Source organism: Accipiter gentilis, chromosome 33 (assembly GCF_929443795.1).
Source record: "Accipiter gentilis chromosome 33, bAccGen1.1, whole genome shotgun sequence".
Taxonomy (NCBI): domain Eukaryota; kingdom Metazoa; phylum Chordata; class Aves; order Accipitriformes; family Accipitridae; genus Astur; species Astur gentilis.
In genome coordinates, this window is record NC_064912.1 from 1,728,952 (window position 1) to 1,747,108 (window position 18,157).

The 18,157-nt window shown below is 47.4% G+C and overlaps 1 protein-coding gene across 1 annotated transcript; it reads left to right on the forward strand.

The window, feature by feature from the left end:
- The first annotated feature begins 1,421 nt into the window (after positions 1 to 1,421).
- On the forward strand, positions 1,422 to 10,692 carry TEDC2 (tubulin epsilon and delta complex 2). The gene is made up of 10 exons (XM_049791791.1): positions 1,422 to 1,468; positions 1,546 to 1,644; positions 1,905 to 1,960; positions 2,456 to 3,137; positions 4,694 to 4,747; positions 6,694 to 6,778; positions 7,147 to 7,255; positions 7,487 to 7,588; positions 8,002 to 8,213; positions 10,475 to 10,692. Exons 1-10 carry the CDS (start codon positions 1,443 to 1,445, stop codon positions 10,619 to 10,621), a joined length of 1,572 nt encoding a protein of 523 aa, XP_049647748.1. The 5' UTR covers positions 1,422 to 1,442; the 3' UTR covers positions 10,622 to 10,692.
- Positions 10,693 to 18,157: the final 7,465 nt, after the last annotated feature.

An 18,157-nucleotide genomic window follows, 5' to 3' on the forward strand; every position in this document is an offset into this window, starting at 1 on the left:
ATTCTGTTACAAAGTCTGTAAGAAGAAAAATCATTCTTTGCACGTGCCAGACATGCAAATTACACCTGGAAGTATGTTGTGATGGTGACTGTAGAAGCCCACAATGCGCCATGTGATCGATTCCATGATTTTATTGATATGTTTGTAATGTTTTATAGGGGGTTTTAAAGTCCTGTTTCCATGAGTCACCTGGAATTCTCATCTTTTTCTCTTTAGAAGAGTCTGTGGTCGCAGAGAAATCACAAACATCTCAACCTGAAGATTCAGCCCTCAAAGGCAAAGAACCACTTCTTTCCTACTTTCTATATTTTTGTTATTTTTTATTCTGCCATGCAAGGGGGAGGACTGGAGTCCTGCTCCTCAGCTGGCTGAAACAGGTACGGCCAAGTGCCAGCCATGGGCACTTTTGGAGAACTGCACTCCACAGTTTGCCCCTCCACAACAATAGCTGTATTCCTGACAAGATCCCAGCAGCATTCAGCTATCAACAGAGATTGTGTTATGACTAGGCAGCTTCCACAGGCACAGAACAAGGCAGATTCCTCCCTCAAACAAAAAAACCACAGATTTGCCTCTTTGCTGATGCAAACCAAAGGCAGCAGAAGCAGAGTGTGATGTCTGTACCGGGGTGCTGGACTGTTAGCCCTTCTGCTCTCCCTGCGCTAGCCCAGCACACCTGGGGATCCCCGCAAGGACCCCGTCCGCGGGCAGGACACAGAGCAGGCTGAAGCACAGCACCTGTGATGGTCGAACTTTAATCTCCAGCCGCTGTGGGCCTTGTGCAGCAGCTCTCGGGGGGCTCCAGTTCCCACAGCGACGGGTGGGCTGACCACTGCGTGTTGTAAGGTGGCTCCACCTCAACGGCCAGCCACAGCGAAATCCGAGAGAAATAAAATCTCGTTTATGCTCTGACGCTCAGGAGAGAGCAGATAAAAGAAGCTGCTGGGACGGGTCTACTCTGCGAGCGCTTTTTTAGCCCCCCTCCAGAGGTCGGCCGGCTGCCCTCAGAGAGGCGCGGCCCAGGAGGAGAGGGAAGCGCTGAACCCATCTGAGGAAAAAACGGCCTCCCCGGGCCCCGCTTGACCCGGGGAATCTCCGGCACCCAGCCGCCCGCCTCTGGGCAAGCACAGAAGCCCTCACGGCCCGGGTCTGCGGGCGGAGCGGGGGCTCCACCGCGGCTCCCCGCAACCGGACCCAGCGCCCTTCTCCTCAGCGCCCTTCTCCTCAGCGCCCTTCTCCTCAGCGCCCTTCTCCTCAGCGCCCTTCTCCTCAGCGCCCTTCTCCTCAGCGCCCTTCTCCTCAGCGCCCTTCTCCTCAGCGCCCTCCCGGCCGCACGCAGGGACACGCCCCGCCCCGCAGGTCCTGGCAGGGCGATAAGGAACGCGAGTGCCGGCACTGGGTTTAGCGGGTTTCGCCCGGACCGGGCCGGAGCAACGCGGCCCATGCTGCCTGCGGGCTGCGGCCGGCGGTGAGAGCGGGGCGGCGGCGGCGGGGGTGGACGGGACGGGGCGGCCGGTGTGTTGCTGATGGCGCTGGGCCTTGCAGGGTGGCGGCGGCGCTGGCGGCGGCGCTGGGCGAAGGCGCGGAGCGGCGGCGGGAGCTGGAGCAATGGGCGGCGCGGAGCCGGGCCCTCCTGCGGGGCTGGTGAGTGGGGCCCCGCGCCGGGCCAGGCCCGACCCCCGCCCTGCGGGCTCCCCCGGGTGGCCCTGCCCCGAATCTGGGCCGGGAGGGTAGGCGGTGGAGCCCGGGCGGCCTCGGGTGGGGATCCGGGGTTCCTGGTGCCGGCAGGGCGGGCGCTTGTGTCCCCGCAGCCGTGTCGGAGACCCCACGGGCTGTGGGGGGAAGCTGAAGCCCTCGGTGCACAGTAACGCTGGCCCTTGGCCCTACGTTTCTTCCCACCGCAGGGGCAGTGAGGAAGACGAGCAGTCGCAGCCAGAGGCCGGCTCCAGCAGCGGACGTGGTGAGCGCTTCCCTCCCGGCCTGGTGTCTCCTCCTGTCACACGGGCCCTGGGCCTGACTGGGGTTGAGCCAGCTTCGGTGTTACAAGTCCTTCCAGTGCTCTGCGCCGACTTGAAGCCCCGTCTCCACCTCTCTACCTTTTTCCTCCCGCTTTCCTCCTCGGTGTTAGTGTGGAGTCATGCCACAGTCACCAAGGCCAGTGATGAAGTGTCTGCGGGCCTGACCGGGATGTGGTGATTGTCAGTTGTTGATGAAGGGGTGGTTGACTTGGGAGAACTGTCTCCTCCTGTGACTTGCATTCATGCTGGGCTTCAAGGCTTTTGGCAAGCCTGCCTACGTCCTTTGTAGTTGCTGTGGGAGGAGTGTGGCCAAAATGCCCGCTACACCATTCAGTGGGTTGCGTTTCCTTCTGTGGCACCTGGAAGAGCAAATTAGTGTAGAGGCAAATGGGGAAGGTCCAGGTTTGGACCTTCTGATACACCTTTTTCTCTTGCAGAGAACAGGCCTTCGCCCAAGGAGCTGGAGGAGCTGGAGTTGCTGAACAGGGCCTTAGAGAAGGCACTGAAAGTTAGGAAAAGCATCTCGAAAAGTCCATTAGAGGCTCAGGGAGCTACAGGAGAGAAATCTGCAGGTGAGGGACCTACTCCCAAGAATGCAGAAGAGCAGCAAGTGCCTGTACTTGTTGAGGATGTTCCTGAGAACACAAAGGTGAGAGCTGTAAGCAAAAAGCCTGCCTCTTTGAAGAAGCCCTCTCCATACCAGCTAAGAGCCCCTTACAGGACTGACCCAGATGTGAAAAAACTGCAAAGGAAAGCCCCAGCCAGATGTGTTTCTCAAGGTTCCAGGACAGCTGGGAAGAGCTCCTCAAAAGGGGTGGCTTGCAAACAAGGGAGGAGTCATAGGACAGTAATCTGTGCCAGTGACAGAGAGGTCCCTGCTCCAGCTGAACCCCAGAAGATACCTGGCTTGTCCAGATCTGCCGTGAATGAGCAACAAAGCTTTTCCGTAGGGGATTCAGCTGGGGGAAAGAACTCTGTAGCCGCTGGCAAGCGGTTATCTGATGGAGGGAAGAAAAGTTGTGGTTTCCTGGGAGAGTCCAGCAAAAAGGAGGACCCTACAACTGAAGGTGCATTGGGAAGGAGCACCTCACCTCGGACGGTCACCCTGCAGGAAAAGGGGTAAGTGCTGAGAGATGGGCAGGTCTGTCTTGTGCTTGACATTGACTAGCACATCTGCAAAGCCTGGTCTCTTCTACTGCTCTGTAGGACCCAGCTTGGTTTCACTGCTCCTCAGTTCCTTCTCAAGAGGAAGGATCCTTTAGAGTTTAAAAGCCTTTATTGTGATTGAGTAAGTGTTTTAATTTTAAGGGCTTACTCTTGGATGGCTGGGACTTTGAAAGTCTTTTAATTAAGACATTTGATATTTCATAGCCACCTGTGACTGTTTTGGAAAGCTATCTCTGTAGAGCTTTCTTGAGCCTTAGTTTTCCTCTGAGTGCACTTTCTATTATAGCTTATTGATTTATTATTATTTTTTTTAAACACGGTAATACATAATGCATGAATTCTCTCTCTCTCTCTCTCTCCCCCCCTCTCCCTCTCCCTCCCTCTCCCTCCCCGCCCCCTCCCCCCCCCCCCAGTGCTGTTTGGAGAGATAGCATCTGGGTTTAATACTATCCCCTTTAACCTGTAAGATACTGCCCGTGTAACTACACAAATCAGTATTGACTAGAATGCAGTTGTTTCAACTGTTTGGTGTACAAAGAATTATGAAGTGGATGTTACTGGGATTCTCTGTGGAAAAGTGGCTTGCATTCAGACCAGTCTGTCTTGTTTAAATAATTTCTATATTCTTTTATAGAATAAAAAAGTGGAAAAGTGGCTTGCATTCTGACCAGTCTGTCTTGTTTAAATAATTACTATATTCTTTTCTGTGTATGCTTTGCTTTAAAGAAACAGTGAAGTTCAGATCTGATATGTGCCTGTCCCTGAAAATTTTTGAAAAATAGTTCTCAGCTGCCACAACTCAACTCTTGTGTTTGTGCAGGGAGGAAATTATCACTGTTCATGTGGTGTTGGAACGGACACAGGACACTGAGTGGCAGTTGCTGGGGGAACAGGAATCTGGATTCAAAAGTTTATTTACTTAAAATCCCAACTGTGGTCATGCGTTCATAGTCTACATGTGACTCTAGCTATAACTGCCAACCCACATGTTTTTGCAATAACAAATTAGGGATTATTCTACTTTGGGGTTAAGATGCATATTCCCAGTGGAAGCTGAAATGTCCCTTTCCCATTTCTTTGAGTGTGATATGGCGCTAGGCAAAGCTGCCTTGTCATGCTCAGGTATGGCAACAGAGTCGGGGAGATCTGCTTATGCTCACATCCATATTGATCAGCTTACTTGAAGATGTTGTTTCCATGTCTGTATTCTGCCTTGTCAGGGCTTTGCTCCCAGCTTCTCACCTTGGATGAACCTCTGCTGGCTGGTGGTAGGACACAGGAGCTCTCCCAAGTCAGCTCAGTGACGCTTGTGGAAATGAATGAGCAGACTGATCCTCCTTCCTTGAGGACAGGCTGAAGGCAGTGGTGGATTCAATCTCCAGGGTTGCTGACATCTTCCATTACAGCTAAATTAATTATAAATTTAGGCAAAATGTTATTTTCCCTGCTTGAAGACAAGGCTCCGCTGCTTTCCAGCCGTCAAGATTGATGCTTCTCTTGTTTTGCAGATGCCAACTGAAGCTACCCCTTCCCTACAGGAAAGCCTATTCCAGGAATTCCAGGTAAGCCCAGCCTGATCAGTCCAGTCCAGAGCTACCCTCTGCTTAAGGGCTGTGAGGAAGGATCAGATGGGGGAGACCTGGCTGGTTTGTGGGCCATGGGGAGGCACTGACCCCACAGTGTGTGGGGCCTGAACTCGGAGCAAGAGGAGTGGTCCAATACAGCATGCCTCTGCAAGGTTGTTTCTGAGGATATGTGTTTCATGTTATTCTAGCCACTAGTGTTACTTTTGTTTTCACAGTGCTAATCCCTGTTAATCCCTGAGTTGTAAAGGTACTGGAATGCTTTAATCATAGGTTTAACAGTCCTGCAGAAGTCTCTGCTGATACCTATACTTGTTGAAGGCAGGAAGCCCCGTGGGGTGGGTGCCTGTATAGCCTGTGCAATGAAAGAGTTTCCCAGCCAGTTGCTGACCTGAACTGCTCTGCTGGGGCACCTCTCTAGCCTGGAAGCACTGTGGCTCTGTTTGAGGCTGATTCCTGGTGATGAACTCTCTTAGAGCCGGTTAAAATGTTACCACACTGATGGTGCCAGTGGTTGGGTTTCTGGTGAACTCGGTGCTCTAGTCCATCCTCCAGCCCTCTGGAAGGGTTTTCCACCATTTACGTTGAGGAATCTTGCCATAATTCAGCAGATTTCTCATTATGAGGTTTGTCCAGATATTAACCTTAAACCCTCTCTTAAATCTAGCTATAGCTCCTTGTGCTACTCTCAAGAATTCCTCCTCCTCTTGGAAACTGTCGTTTATCAGACACCAATTTGTTAGTTGCCTTTCAGTGAGTTGTAAAGACCTGATTCCCTTAATTTTCACTTGCAAATTGAGCCTTTTGGCATCCTAATCACTCTGTGTAATTTTACACTCTTCACTATTACTTTCAACTCAGTGACAGATTGAAAATAACCTTTGCTCTAAAGATCCCTTATAGAAGGAATGCGTCTTGTCTGGTAGCTTCTGTTCTTTTCTGTTCCATTAACCTTGCTATTTCTCTGTATAATCTGTTTCTGAAAACTGCAGTTTCTATCACTATTTATAAGATCCATTTGTATGGAGAGAAGACACATGCACACTCGGGTTAGACTGCACTGCATAACTATTTTAAGCTTCCTCCTGATGGTTCTCACTTACTGTGGCAGGTTTTGGGAGACTTACTGAGATGTACTGGCTCTTTAAAGCAGTCCTTACTTAAAGGATATTATGGGGACTGTGCATTGGTGGGGATGTCGAACTCTGTAAGTGAAATGGTAGCGCTGGTAGCGCTATTATTTGTGTAACACTTTCTTTTAAAAACTGGAGTCTGATAAAACATCCTGGCCAGCTTACTCATGGTACTGTCCTTAAACTTCTATGTTTTGTGTCCCTGATACTGACACGCTGCTGTCATGCTTCTTGTCAAACATACCGCTTTGTCAAAGGATTAAAGGAGAGTCTTGAGGAGGTTTGGCATATGAAGGAATCACTGTGGTAAAAGCTAGGGTGAGAATTTTTCCTGTCTGCTCTTCTCTTTGTACACATTTGCTAACAGAGTAAATGTACAGAAATGCAAACAACTTGCCCCTGAAGAAAGGAAGGGAAGATTTGTTGTTTCCTATAGGATAAAAACATAAGTAGGGTGCTACAACAGAATTAGTGATGTGCTGCAGGTTCACATTCTGCTTATAGAAATGTGTTGTCTCTCTTCTGACGGCTGTAAATCCTTCCCTCAAAACAAGTTGAGAGAAATAACATAGGTGGTTTACAGTGTCTAATGCTTTCTGCAGGGTGTCCTTGTTGATGTAATACCAGCTGTCAAAAATGAGGGGGGAATGGCTAGTAAATAACCTGTAAAAGAGAGGGGTGAGGAAGATGCTTGTATTTGAAGTGCTGATATGCCGTATAGGTGTGTCACAGCTGTCCCATGGGTACAATGGAGCATAACTCCTCCACATCCTGCCCCTTTTCAATTTTCAGGGCATGGGAGAGGTGTCGTCTCTGCCAAACAAGTGCAGATGCAGCAGCTGCAAGGAACCGTTTTATAGAGAGGATCCAGACCACTGTATCCTTTCTCAGATCACCACCCCCTTCCAACAAGCACGTAGTGCAGTACAGCAGGCACTGGGTGCAATCACTCTGCAGCGTGCTCCCATCTAGAGAGAGTTATGTCTCCAATAACAGGAGTCTCTAGGAAGTGGTTTTTTCATAGTGCAGCTCTTGAGCAGTCATAAAACTTTTGATCCAGACAAACAGGGCCACAAGGCAAACATGCCATACACAGCTGTGCTGTCCTCGCCTTCCCCTGCAATGCCCCTTCACAGGCTGCTTGCTGTCTGCCTCTTCCCCTGATCCCAGCTAGCCTGGCCCAGGGCTTGGGGTAGCACACAGAGCTGGTGGTGTGAAACCTTCCTTAAGCTGCTGCTGTTTGAGTTTTGTTCAACAATGCTGGCCTTCAGTCCTGCAGAGATAGAGGAGGAATTAAAGGTCCTCCAGGATGTCCCCTCCCTTCTGAGCCAGTATGTGGAAGCTGAGCCTGCAGGTAAGGAGAAAAAAAGGGGGGTGGAATGGGCAGAAAGTGGAATAAGGATGATTTCAGTGGGCTTCAGTTTCATGTGTCTTGTATTCTTGGCACATGCTGGACATGAGGGACAGGAGCATTCTCTGCCTCAAATGAGGGCTGGTGAACCCAAGGCCACTCTAGAAACTGGTATTTGGGGGGGACGGTTTCAGTATGCTCATGCCTGCTGGTTTTCCTCTGCTTCTCTTCTAGACCATCCCACTCTGGAAAGAGAGTATGAAAGCCTTCTAACCCTGGAGGGTTTGCAAACCACAGTTTCCCAGTGCCTGCGTAAGCTACAGCTTCTGCAAGCAGGTGAGCCAGTCCCTGTTTTTGTAGTCAGGTATGAATGTGGCCAGCTGTGCACAGAACACTGTGGACCAACATAATTTTTCTTCTGGCTATTCTTAATGGTAATGTAGCATGTAAAATTCTCTGATGGCAAAGCAAGCCATGGTATCTGTTTGCCACCCATCTGTGTTCAGGAGAGGCTTGAGACTTTTAACTGGTGCAATTCAGGAGGGCTGGTGAGGGAGCTGTTGAGAGGTGGGTGAGACTGTATGCCATAGCTTAAGATGTCCTCATTGTGCCATGTGTGAGGAGCTTACCTTGACTAATACAGTGTCATTAGTCATTCATTTCTAGGTACAGTAAGTAGATCACAAATTCTGCAAGTACAGATTTAACTTGTATGTTCCTGCCTCCTGCAAATTCTTCCACCCTGGCAGCTATGGAGTCCCAGATGAGGCTGCGCCCAGACTGCGCTGGGGACATAGGAAGCTGCTCTCCAGCCTGTGTTCCTCCGAGGGGACAGATGTGTGACAGTGCAGGCATCCTGGCTGTGCCTCTCCTTTGTTACTCCAGTTTCCAGGAGCTGAGGGACCTGTTTGCCTTGAAGCTGCAAGTGTCAATGCTGCACCAAGAAATTGCCTTACAAAAGGTAAGCCTTTAAAAGTGTTAGTGCTGCTGGGGTAGGGGAAGAAAAGGACAGTTGTGGGGAAACAGCTGGCATACAGGGTCTTGATGGGCAAGTAACAGCACAGCAAGCTCTCCCAGTGAGGTTTCTATGTTTATACCTCGTGTCCAATTCCCATCAGTGCCTCGCTTACTTTGTAGATGAATGGACTTACTTTTTTTGTTAGGGCCAGAGCAGAGACCTTTAAATGTCTGACCCTCTCCTGATAAGACTCTTTTTTTTTTTTTAAGCTACTCTGAAAGAATTTGGCAGTGGGAGATGTTGATGCTAGTGCCTGGAGACCCGTTTTGGCAGCCCTTTACAGTCCCATTAGGGCACTCACTCTCATTCTCTCCTGTGTGACCTCCAGCTAGTGAGTTCCTCAGCTGTCTATTCCTTTTCTTTTAAGTCTCAAACCATGGTGCTGCTAATCTTGACTTTACTGTTCTGAGACTGCCTGGAGGTCAGTCTCTCCATCAGCCTGAGCAGAGTGCTTGCTGCACAGGGATCATTTGTTCTTCTTGACCAACAGCAGCAAAGGGCAGAGAAGATCTGTGAAGTCACATCTACTCCTTTGACCTAACCTTTGCTGTCGACCTGAATGATAGAGGCTTTGGAAAAGCCATTTTTTGTAAGCCAGGGAAGAGTTACTCATAACTGGCAGCATTCCTCCCTCTGGCTGAAGATACATTGCTGCCTGTCTTCAAATGGGACTTTAGTGCTATAATCCTGAATTATGGATTGTGAGGTTTTCGATTTTTATCTGCCCAAAATGAAGCAGTGACCAAAGCCTGCTGCCTGATGCTTCCTTGACTGACTCAATTTCCTCTGCACATATATCTAAATAGGTGCTTTCTGCTGGGTGAGCTCTGAGTATCTGAGGCACCTCTGTGCAGAGAGTGCGAGATAGGTGAAATTCTTGGGGGCAGGTGAAGGGAATATACTTGGTACAAGATAAATACCCTGGGAAAGGATGTCTGTATTTCTGGGTCAAGCCTGTCCATTGCCTTCCTATGGAGGAATGCCAAGAATCATAGAAAGTCCTGGTAGGAATTAGCCTGTCTTTGATGGTGAAGGCCTGTTTCCTCTATTCTTACGCATCAGAAGTGGACCAGGCAGATGGAAGAGAAGGGGCTTTCTCTTAGGAAGTGGAGCAGTGCAGCACTCCTTCATGTGCCAACTTTCCCCTTAGGTAGCTTTCATGTCTGCAGCTCTTAACTCTTCCCAAAGAGTAGCAACTATGTCTTGTTTCCCTGTCCCTGTGCAGAGATTTATGGAGAACAGGAAAGGGCCCCCCCCCTGCAGATGCCCTATATTCTATTCTGTTTGGGTCTTCCTTTGTTTCCACCACTGAAAAATGCTTTGAGGGAGGTGACTGACATGCAGTTCGTTGTCCACCCTTCTCCTGGGAAGGCAGTGTGTACAGTAGGCTGTGTGGTTTTTAATGTGCAGACTGCTCAGACTTCATTAGCTGATGCCAGCTGAAAAAAAAACAACAAACAAACAATCCCAGGCAAAATGTCTTTCTGAGCATTAACTCAAGAGTGGAGCACTAAAGGCTAACTTTTGTCTTTTGATTGGGAGTTCACCTGTGTCCAAGTTGTCAGTTACAGTCATAATCCCAGAGCTTTGTGCTGTTAATTATGCTGCAACAGGCCAGTGGGTTGTTTGAGAGCATGAACTGAGAGCACAAACTAGGCTTAATAAACCAGAGGCCAGGCCAGGGAATGTTGGACAGCTTTAGCATCCCCTGTAGCCTGTGCTGCTGGGGAGGCATGCAGCTTTGTTCTGTTTGGGCTGGCGTTGGCCACTTGACTATCTGTGTTGGATTAATGTGGCCCAACTGGGAGGTGCCAGAACAGTTGTGAGTGAAGGGTTGAACTTACTGTTACATGAGTAAGTGCTTCACTGTGTGGTTGCAGAGCTCCTGAATCACCATCAGCTTCAGCTTCTTGCAGGATGCTGATCTCATCCGAACACTGGGCCATCTCTGCAGCAGAGGAAAAGCGCTGCCATTTATCTCACTGCTTTAGGAACACTGGGTGGCTGCTAGTGTACTTCATGAGCAGAGGATGAACAGCTCTGCGGTTGTTAAATATGACAAAAGAAAGTACCTGTCTATTGATTAGCATGTTATTAGTCATACTGCTCTGGTTAGATTTCACTTGTTATGCAGCCACTTCACTTCATGGAATCCTAAAAGTGCAAGCTGGCTCTGGTGACATGTCTCCTTTGCTCCTGCCCAGGTCATGATGGCAGAACTCCTGCCTGTCCTGGAGTCCAGGCTCTACCCAGAGGCCTCTGCAGCTCAGCTGTATCGGGCGATTTACACGCAGCTCTGTGAAGGAGGCAAGCGATTCCCTGTGCTGGTGAGAGACGAGCTGGTGGACTGATCTGGTGGGAACCTCCTCCTAGCCGTTCACATAACCAGAGACAGTTTTAAGCAATAAATCTTTTCAATTAACTTTTTTACTCTGCCTGTTTGTCCAACTAAATTTCAGGGGTTTTTTTCCTTCTTTTTTTTTTTATATTACTTTTATGACCTGCTAACTCTGAGGTTTTGTGAAGCCCCTTCAGAGCTTCATAGACACTGGTTTTGGCTTTTTTTCCAAGGTCTGTTTCTCTGGCTAGCTCTGGATTCTTGGCTGCTTCAGTTGGGACACCAGGTTCCTATATGCAGTGTAGCAGGCAATAAAACATGGACCTGTGTTCAGCTTTGAGGCCCCCAACATAAGAAGGACATGGACCTGTTGGAGCAAGTCCAGAGGAGGGTCGTGAAGATGCTCAGAGGGCTGGAGCACCTCCCCTATGAAGACAGGCTGAGAGAGTTGGGGTTGTACAGCCTGGAGAAGAGAAGGCTCTGGGGAGACCTTATAGCAGCCTTCCAGTACCTAAAGGGGGCCTACAGGAAAGATGGGGAGGGACTTTTTACAAGGGCATGTAGTGATAGGGTAAGGGGTAATGGCTTTAAACTGAAAGACAGTCGATTTAGATTAGATGTAAGGAAGAAGTTCTTTAGCGTGAGAGTGGTGATGCACTGGTGCAGGTTGCCCAGAGAAGTTGTGGATGCCCCATCCTTGGCAGTGTTCAAGGCCAGGTTGGATGGGGCTTTGAGCAACTTGGTCTAGTGGAAGGTGTCCCTGCCCATGGCAGGGGGATTGGAACTAGATGGTCTTTAAGGTCCCTTCCAACCCAGACCATTCTATGATTTATACTGATCAGATAGCCACTGTATTGTGGTGCACAGCCTTCCAGCATCTGAAAATCCAGAGAACCTGAGCTGCTCCTTCCCTATCACTGTTCACCAGTTGGCATATAACCAGCATTACACTGTCTAATATTTACTGACCAACAGTGTTTTTGATGTCTTAATCCACAGCAGCCTGGGCCGCATGCAGTAGTGCCTCTTTTGCAATTACTCTGGTTTGTGGGTACCTGCTCTGAGCTGACTGCTGCCTGGGCTGTGGTCAGCTGGAGGAGTCCCTTCTCATCAGCCTGTCGGTCACATCGCTGCTCAGTTCAGGACTCCTTCAGGCAGCTTCACAACTTTCCAGGCTCTTTTGTAAGGACTTACACCTTAGCCTACAACGGAAATATTTTTGCTGTGTCATCTTATCTGGTGATTGTGCCTGAAGCAGCAGTCTAAGAAGGGTTGGGCTATCTGCACTTGAGAGATGTCAGGGAATCCAGCTGCAGGAGGAGGGAGCTGATCCAGCAGCCCGGTAGATGGCACTCGGCCCTTTGCCTTACTGCTCAACCTGTGCCCGTAGCTTCTGGAGGAGCAGTCTTCCAGAGGGACTAAGGCAATGTCCTGCTTGGCTATGGAAAATAGAGATTCTATGGCAATTCTGACCTTGACACCATGGAAAAGTTCCAGCTTTAGTTCCTTCTGCATCTTAGGTTTTTGTTTGTAATCCCCAAATCCCCCGGCATTTCTATGTGACAAAGCAAAGCTTTAGAGTCATGTGGAAAACCTCTGCTTGTGAGCACTTTGAAGCCCATTTAGGGAAGGGCCACGGTGTACCACTGCTTATTACAGTTTGATTTGCACCATATCTTTTAGCTGGACTGGGACTGCTTGGGGGAGTTTAGGTCTTAGCAGTGCCGACAGTGGTCATTATTTTTTCCTTGTGTTTTTTTTTCCAAGGCCAGAGGTAGTTGTCTGTTTCTTCTGAACGTTTGGCCCTTTCTGACCCTCAGAATTCACTGAAAATCATGTAAATAATAGATGAAAATCAGCATCCTTTACTTTCATTTTTTTTTTTTTAAATTGCATTGCATTCAGTTCTTTGTGGATGGTAATTATTTCCCATGGAGTCTGCAGTCAGGGCAGGAGTTTGTCTTCTTCCCCACTGCAGTGTGCAGAGGAGTCCTGTGTGGTTTACATCTGCATGGTCTACTGCAGAAACCATGCTGTGGTCAACAGCACTGGAGGATTGCAATGTAACGATTAAAAGGCTGGTTATAGGAGCAAACACTGTCTCCTAAACTAATGTGGTCATATGCCATGGGCATTAACATCTGCATGTTTGAATTTTAGAAATGACATTTGGTATTGTTAATTATCGTGCTGTTATCCATAACTTGTGTCTGTAAGCGTTGCATGAGTCATGGAGCATCTGCTTCTTTGCACAGAGCAGTCCAGTGTAAATTGGCAGTAACTTCACTGCCACAGCAAGGACAGCGTAAGAGTGAAAGGACTGTGAAAAAGAGACTGAGTCCACAAGAATGGGTTTGCAGGGGTTATTACAAGCTCAAAAGGCAAGCTGATACCATAGGAGGGGTGCCAAAAGGGAGTACAGCTCCCAGCGTGATGACTGGCAGCTGGGTTGTTTTGTGCCTCTGGGTGCAGTGTAGTTTTATTACTCTTCCTACACCATGTGAGAGGCATTTTATAATTTTCAAAGATGTGTAAGACTTTAAATCATTGGAATGACTCACTTTTTCAAATGAGTCTTGTGCTATAGCAAAGATAAAGATTCAATAGCAACTTAACTGAGTGGTTGGGGAGTCTTTTTCGTTATAAAATGTGCCATTGTTATAGAAAGAAATTATGCTGGTACATCAAATTGAGATGAGGAGAAAAGAAAGACAAAAGGTAGTATTTGTGGTGCCAGGGGATAGTATTACAAAAATACAGGAAATGAGCAGTATTTTTGGAAAGTGACAGGTGATACCACTGTTGTGTAGACATGAGCTGAAACAAAGCACAGTGAGGGTCAGGGAGGATTAGTAGCTCTTATTCCTTCTTTGTCCCCTACAGTAGAGTTTTAAAAGGCTTTTGTTCTTTCACTGCTGAAGGATGTGAAGCTGGATCACTGGGAGGAGACAGTTTTTTACTTTTCTTTCCAGAATCTGTGACTTTAAGCATTTCCAGCTGCTAATGGTTTGTTTTTTCCACCAGCTTCCTTCTTTCCTTCCCCTGTGCAACTTCTCCACTTACTGTATTTGTTTTTGAAAATCCGCTTGACCAGTGGAAAGACAGAGGCAGTGCCGCTGTTAGTGCACACTGCAATCAGTAGACCCTCTTGCAGGATTTCACACGCACTAGTTGTCTTCGGTTAGTTCTGGATGTTCATTGTGTTGAAATCTTCAAGGGGTTTATCCTGCAGATATCAAATGTTATCCTGATGTTATCAGATGTGCCACCAAGTGCTTGCTACAGCTGCCTCCTTGGGAGATACAGCATGTAGCGACTGAACGGTGTGGCTTTAGAGATACTCTCCATCTAAACCAGAAGTAATTTGAGTCTTGGTAAGAAAGAAGGCAGATCTCACCAAGAGTGGTGTGGAGGCATATCCTGCCTCTTTCAACCCTTTTGAGGGGTCTAGCAGCGTGTGAGCAGTGGTAGAGCATAACAACTTGTCACCTGCTGAAACAACTGCATATACAGCAACGAGCGGCAGCGTCCCACCCTTGGGGCAAGGCCAGGAAGAATTCCCCAGCCACCTGGGCCAGAAGCATGGGTTATGGTTTGGAGAGGCAAAACCAGATTGAACTGTGTGAGGAATAACGGAATTTCATCAGCGAGCAGTTTAAGATGGTAAATGTTGAACTGGGGGGGAGAACTCCTAGCTCTCTCTGTAGATGCCAAATTTGTTGCCGGTGTTATTCTCCAAATGAGCTTTCTGTGAGCTCCAGAGAGCAGGTTACTTAGTTAAAACACTGTATGTAGTCAAGTCTGAAGCATTAACACCTGAATCAGCAACTTCTCAGGGAGCAGGCACTGTCGTGCCAGTCAAGGGTTTCTAGAAAGAGCAATGGTGCTGTAAAATGCTGAGACAGAAAGCTTGTATTTGTAGTAGAAGTATTGGGGGGAGCTATATATCCTCACTCTTTTTTTTTTTTTTTTTTTTTTACCTCAAATCAATTTCTGCCTGAGCTACAGAATTCAGCATGAGCTTGGGATTTCTAGCTGAAGCTTTGCTGGGAAATTTTGTCTGCTTCTGATAAATCTGAAAGTGATATTGTTGAGTTACATGTGAGTGCAAACCACGCTGGGAATGCTGAACGCGGGTAACGCAGGTTGCATAGTGCTCCTCCAGACAGTCCCAGGGTGTCTAATTCTCAGTACTCTGTAAGCAGTGAGTTGGAAATGCTTTAATAGCCCTGTGAAGGCCAGGAGAAGGGGCTAACGTGGATTTTTTGGAGGCAGGCAGAAGTTCACGGCTGCACATTTCCAGTCCTGAGTCCTATCACCAGGTGGGGTCACTGAGAGGCTGTAGCAGATGATGGATCTGACACCAGGGGCTCTTTGCTTTTTATCTGTAAAACAAAGATTGATATTATTTCGCTTGCTCATTAGCTTGATTTTGCCATATCTATGCTCTCTGGAAAAAGGCGTCTTGCTTTTTTGTTTGTTTTTTTTTTAAACATATACAGTGGGACTGGTGCAGTTGACATCTGGTTTCACTGGATGCTTCCTAGTCCTCCTTCACTTCCATTAAAAACAATCTCACAAAACAAAAACCCTAATCATGACTCAGTCTGACATGAAAACAGTTCATTAAATAGGTATTAAAATGTCTATTTTTCTACCATGCAGATCAATTACTATTTTTGTAACATCAAAACCACCATCCAGAAGAAAAGATCTATCATCTTGTTTTTAATTTGTGAAGAAAGAAGGGGTTTAGCATTGTAATCAAGAAAAATCTATTACTTGTTAATTAATCTGAGCCCAGTTAGAAAGCAGAGGGCAGGAAGCCGTATCCCACGTATGCCAGGGTATAAAGAACTGGTAATGAGACGGGGGGGGAAAAATTAAAACTGAGTTTTGAACTGTAATTTCAGAAGGCGAGAAATTACAGCAGTGGGCTATTTAGGCTTGCAAACGGAGATGTTTGACTTATTTTTAGACAGAACAAGAAAGATAATCAGTGGATCTGGAGTTCAGATAGGAAAAAGCAAACAGAAGCAAGCTCTGAGTCAGTGGAGGAGACTGACCCTGGAGAAAAGCCTGTCTGAAACCTTCCCTCCTGGTTTCTGAGAACACAAACTCCCAGCTGTGCTAACACCTACTGGTTAGGGGTTTTTTCAGCCCTTGCAGTTTACAGTGGGAAACAATTTATTAGTCTCATTTTATCTCCAGTTTAAGAAGAAAATAAGGGAGACTTAATGCACACATTCAAGACAGTAAGACTTAAAAGTAGGGTTGCTTTATCCACCACAAATTAAGTTGTGTTGTAAACTACGTTGCACTGCACCTCTGTAGCACCTCATCATCCTTATTACTCTGTTAAAACTATTGCACCACATCTGTTGATGCAGCTGGCACAGCCTTGTAGCTTTGGAATTTGGAAAAGTGCATTATCTGAGGATGTCACCCTTTTGGGTTTTTTCCTGCTTCCAGTTCTAAATTTCAGAATATACAACACTTCTTGCTTTTGAGATGAAGTCTCTTATAGGATGTGTTAGCTCTAAACCTTGCTTCTGAAATTGTTGGGCAGCTCAGTGCCATCATGCAAGGCGATGGGCATCTGCAGTTCTCACTGCCTTCAGGAGGAATTGAGTCATTGGTACCAACCAGACAGATGAACACACAGAATGAGAGAGCACAAGAATGATAATTAAAAAAAAAACAACAAAAAAAACCCAACCAAACAAACCAAAAAACCAAACAACCCCAAACACAAAAACCACCTTTTAAAAAATATTGAAACCATAAACAGTCTACAGTGCTTTAATTACGATTGTGTGCTGGCTGCGTAATGGGACAGAATTCACATTACTGGATGCAGGGATGAATCGGGCATAGTATTTTGTATATTTTTAACAAGTTTGGGCATATAAATTTAACATAACTATGTGTTTCTGTGAGCCTGGAAGGCTCATTTTTAGTGTCATTAGGAAATTTGGGGTGTTTGGTAAAATCCTTGCAACTATTACTGATCCTAACTACCTGGTTTTGTCTACTATTAAATGGTGTTCGTCAGGACCCATCGCTGCGCTGTTCTGGAGTCTTCTCGAGGGTGACAAAGCACTCAGCAGTGATCGTGCTGGCCTTGCAAAAGCAAACCCACTGGATTTAATGGAGGTGTTTGAATGAACAAACCATTAATGATTTGAATCATATATGACTGTGGCTCCCTTCCTCCTAGCAGTGCGAGTGCCATGGTCTCCATTTACAGAGTAATTCAGTTTTGCTTATGACAATGCAAATGGCATTATTTTGGGGGTTTGTGGTTTTTTGGGTTTTTTTTAAAGCACTAATTACAGTAAATAGCTTATTCTAATGTACTAGGTGTATTTCTTATCTACGAGCCTTAAAACTAGTGTGCGTGCCTCATGAGTCAGACTAAGCTCTGCTGGCATCTTGCTCAGCTCTCTGGGCAGCACTTGCCTGAGGCTGGCCACGTGTCAGTATGAAGCATCTTCGGGGGCAGAGGACATCAACAAAATTGCTGTGGATTAGCTTTTCTCCTAGTCGGTGGGGTTTTTTTCCTGTTTCTGCATCATGCCTGGTTCTCAATATTGTTTGTGTTGAGTATCTGCTGTGGTCTAATGTGGGGTAGTCAGCTGATGGGTGACAGGAGAGGAGCAGCAGAAGGCGTGAAGGGAGGTCTGTACGTGCTCAGCCTGCACCAACGTGTGAACGTAGCTACCACCGGGCGGATGATATAAGAATTCTTTTCCATCTGCTCCTATCTATATTTGAATCCACAGGAAAGTGTCCTCCTTGTAAGACACATGAATCTCTAATTTCAAAAGCCGTCCCTATTTCGGAAGTTCCTTTGGCAGGTTGGCTCTGGTTTCCCTGCCTGTGCTGAGCACTCGGCGCTGGGAGATGCTCCAGAGGGGCTCATCACGCACTGTAATGATATGGACCCAAAATAGCAGGGCGATGTCACCTAGCAACTTGCCACTGTTGCAAAAGTCTTTGTTGGAGTGGATCAAGGTGACACTTTGCTGCTATTTTCAGATCCACGCTTCCTGATGGCTGTTGTCGCTTTATTCCTCCGCTTTATTTATTTATTCCTTTTGCTGAATCATAGACCTGGAAAATACTTCTTAGGTCACTAGAATCCAAGATTGTGCCTCCTGATTTATTTTGCTGCCTATTTTCCAGTTTTACGTGGCACACAGCAACTTAAAACGGACTATGAGAGGCCAGCTGTGCTTCCTTAATGAAGCTTTCCTGCTGCGTGAGGACTTTCTTCTCTGCTCTTTACGTTAAAATTAATGGAGCCGCTCAAAACTTAATGCTCTCTTTGCCGGGATTGTTTCCGCAGCCGGGTGCAGCTATGGTGTGATGGCAAGCGCTGAGCGGCTGTGCAGGCACTGCCAAGGTGCAGGGCATGCACCTTGCACGGCTGGTGCCAGGAGGTGGCTGCATGCCCTGGCACAGCCGCTGCCTCCGATAAATCCAGATGTCACCATTTCCTCTCCCGTGGAATTCCTCTTTCCCTCTGAGTCTGTGATTTTTTTTA

Bases quoted from the DNA above. Each gene is read 5' to 3' on its own strand.
- TEDC2 (XM_049791791.1), top strand. From the start codon at position 1,443: ATGCTGCCTGCGGGCTGCGGCCGGCG. The intron at 1,645-1,904 runs GTGAGTGGGGCC...TTCCCACCGCAG, and splicing joins CGGGCCCTCCTGCGGGGCTG to GGGCAGTGAGGAAGACGAGC. The intron at 7,256-7,486 runs GTAAGGAGAAAA...CTTCTCTTCTAG, and splicing joins TGTGGAAGCTGAGCCTGCAG to ACCATCCCACTCTGGAAAGA.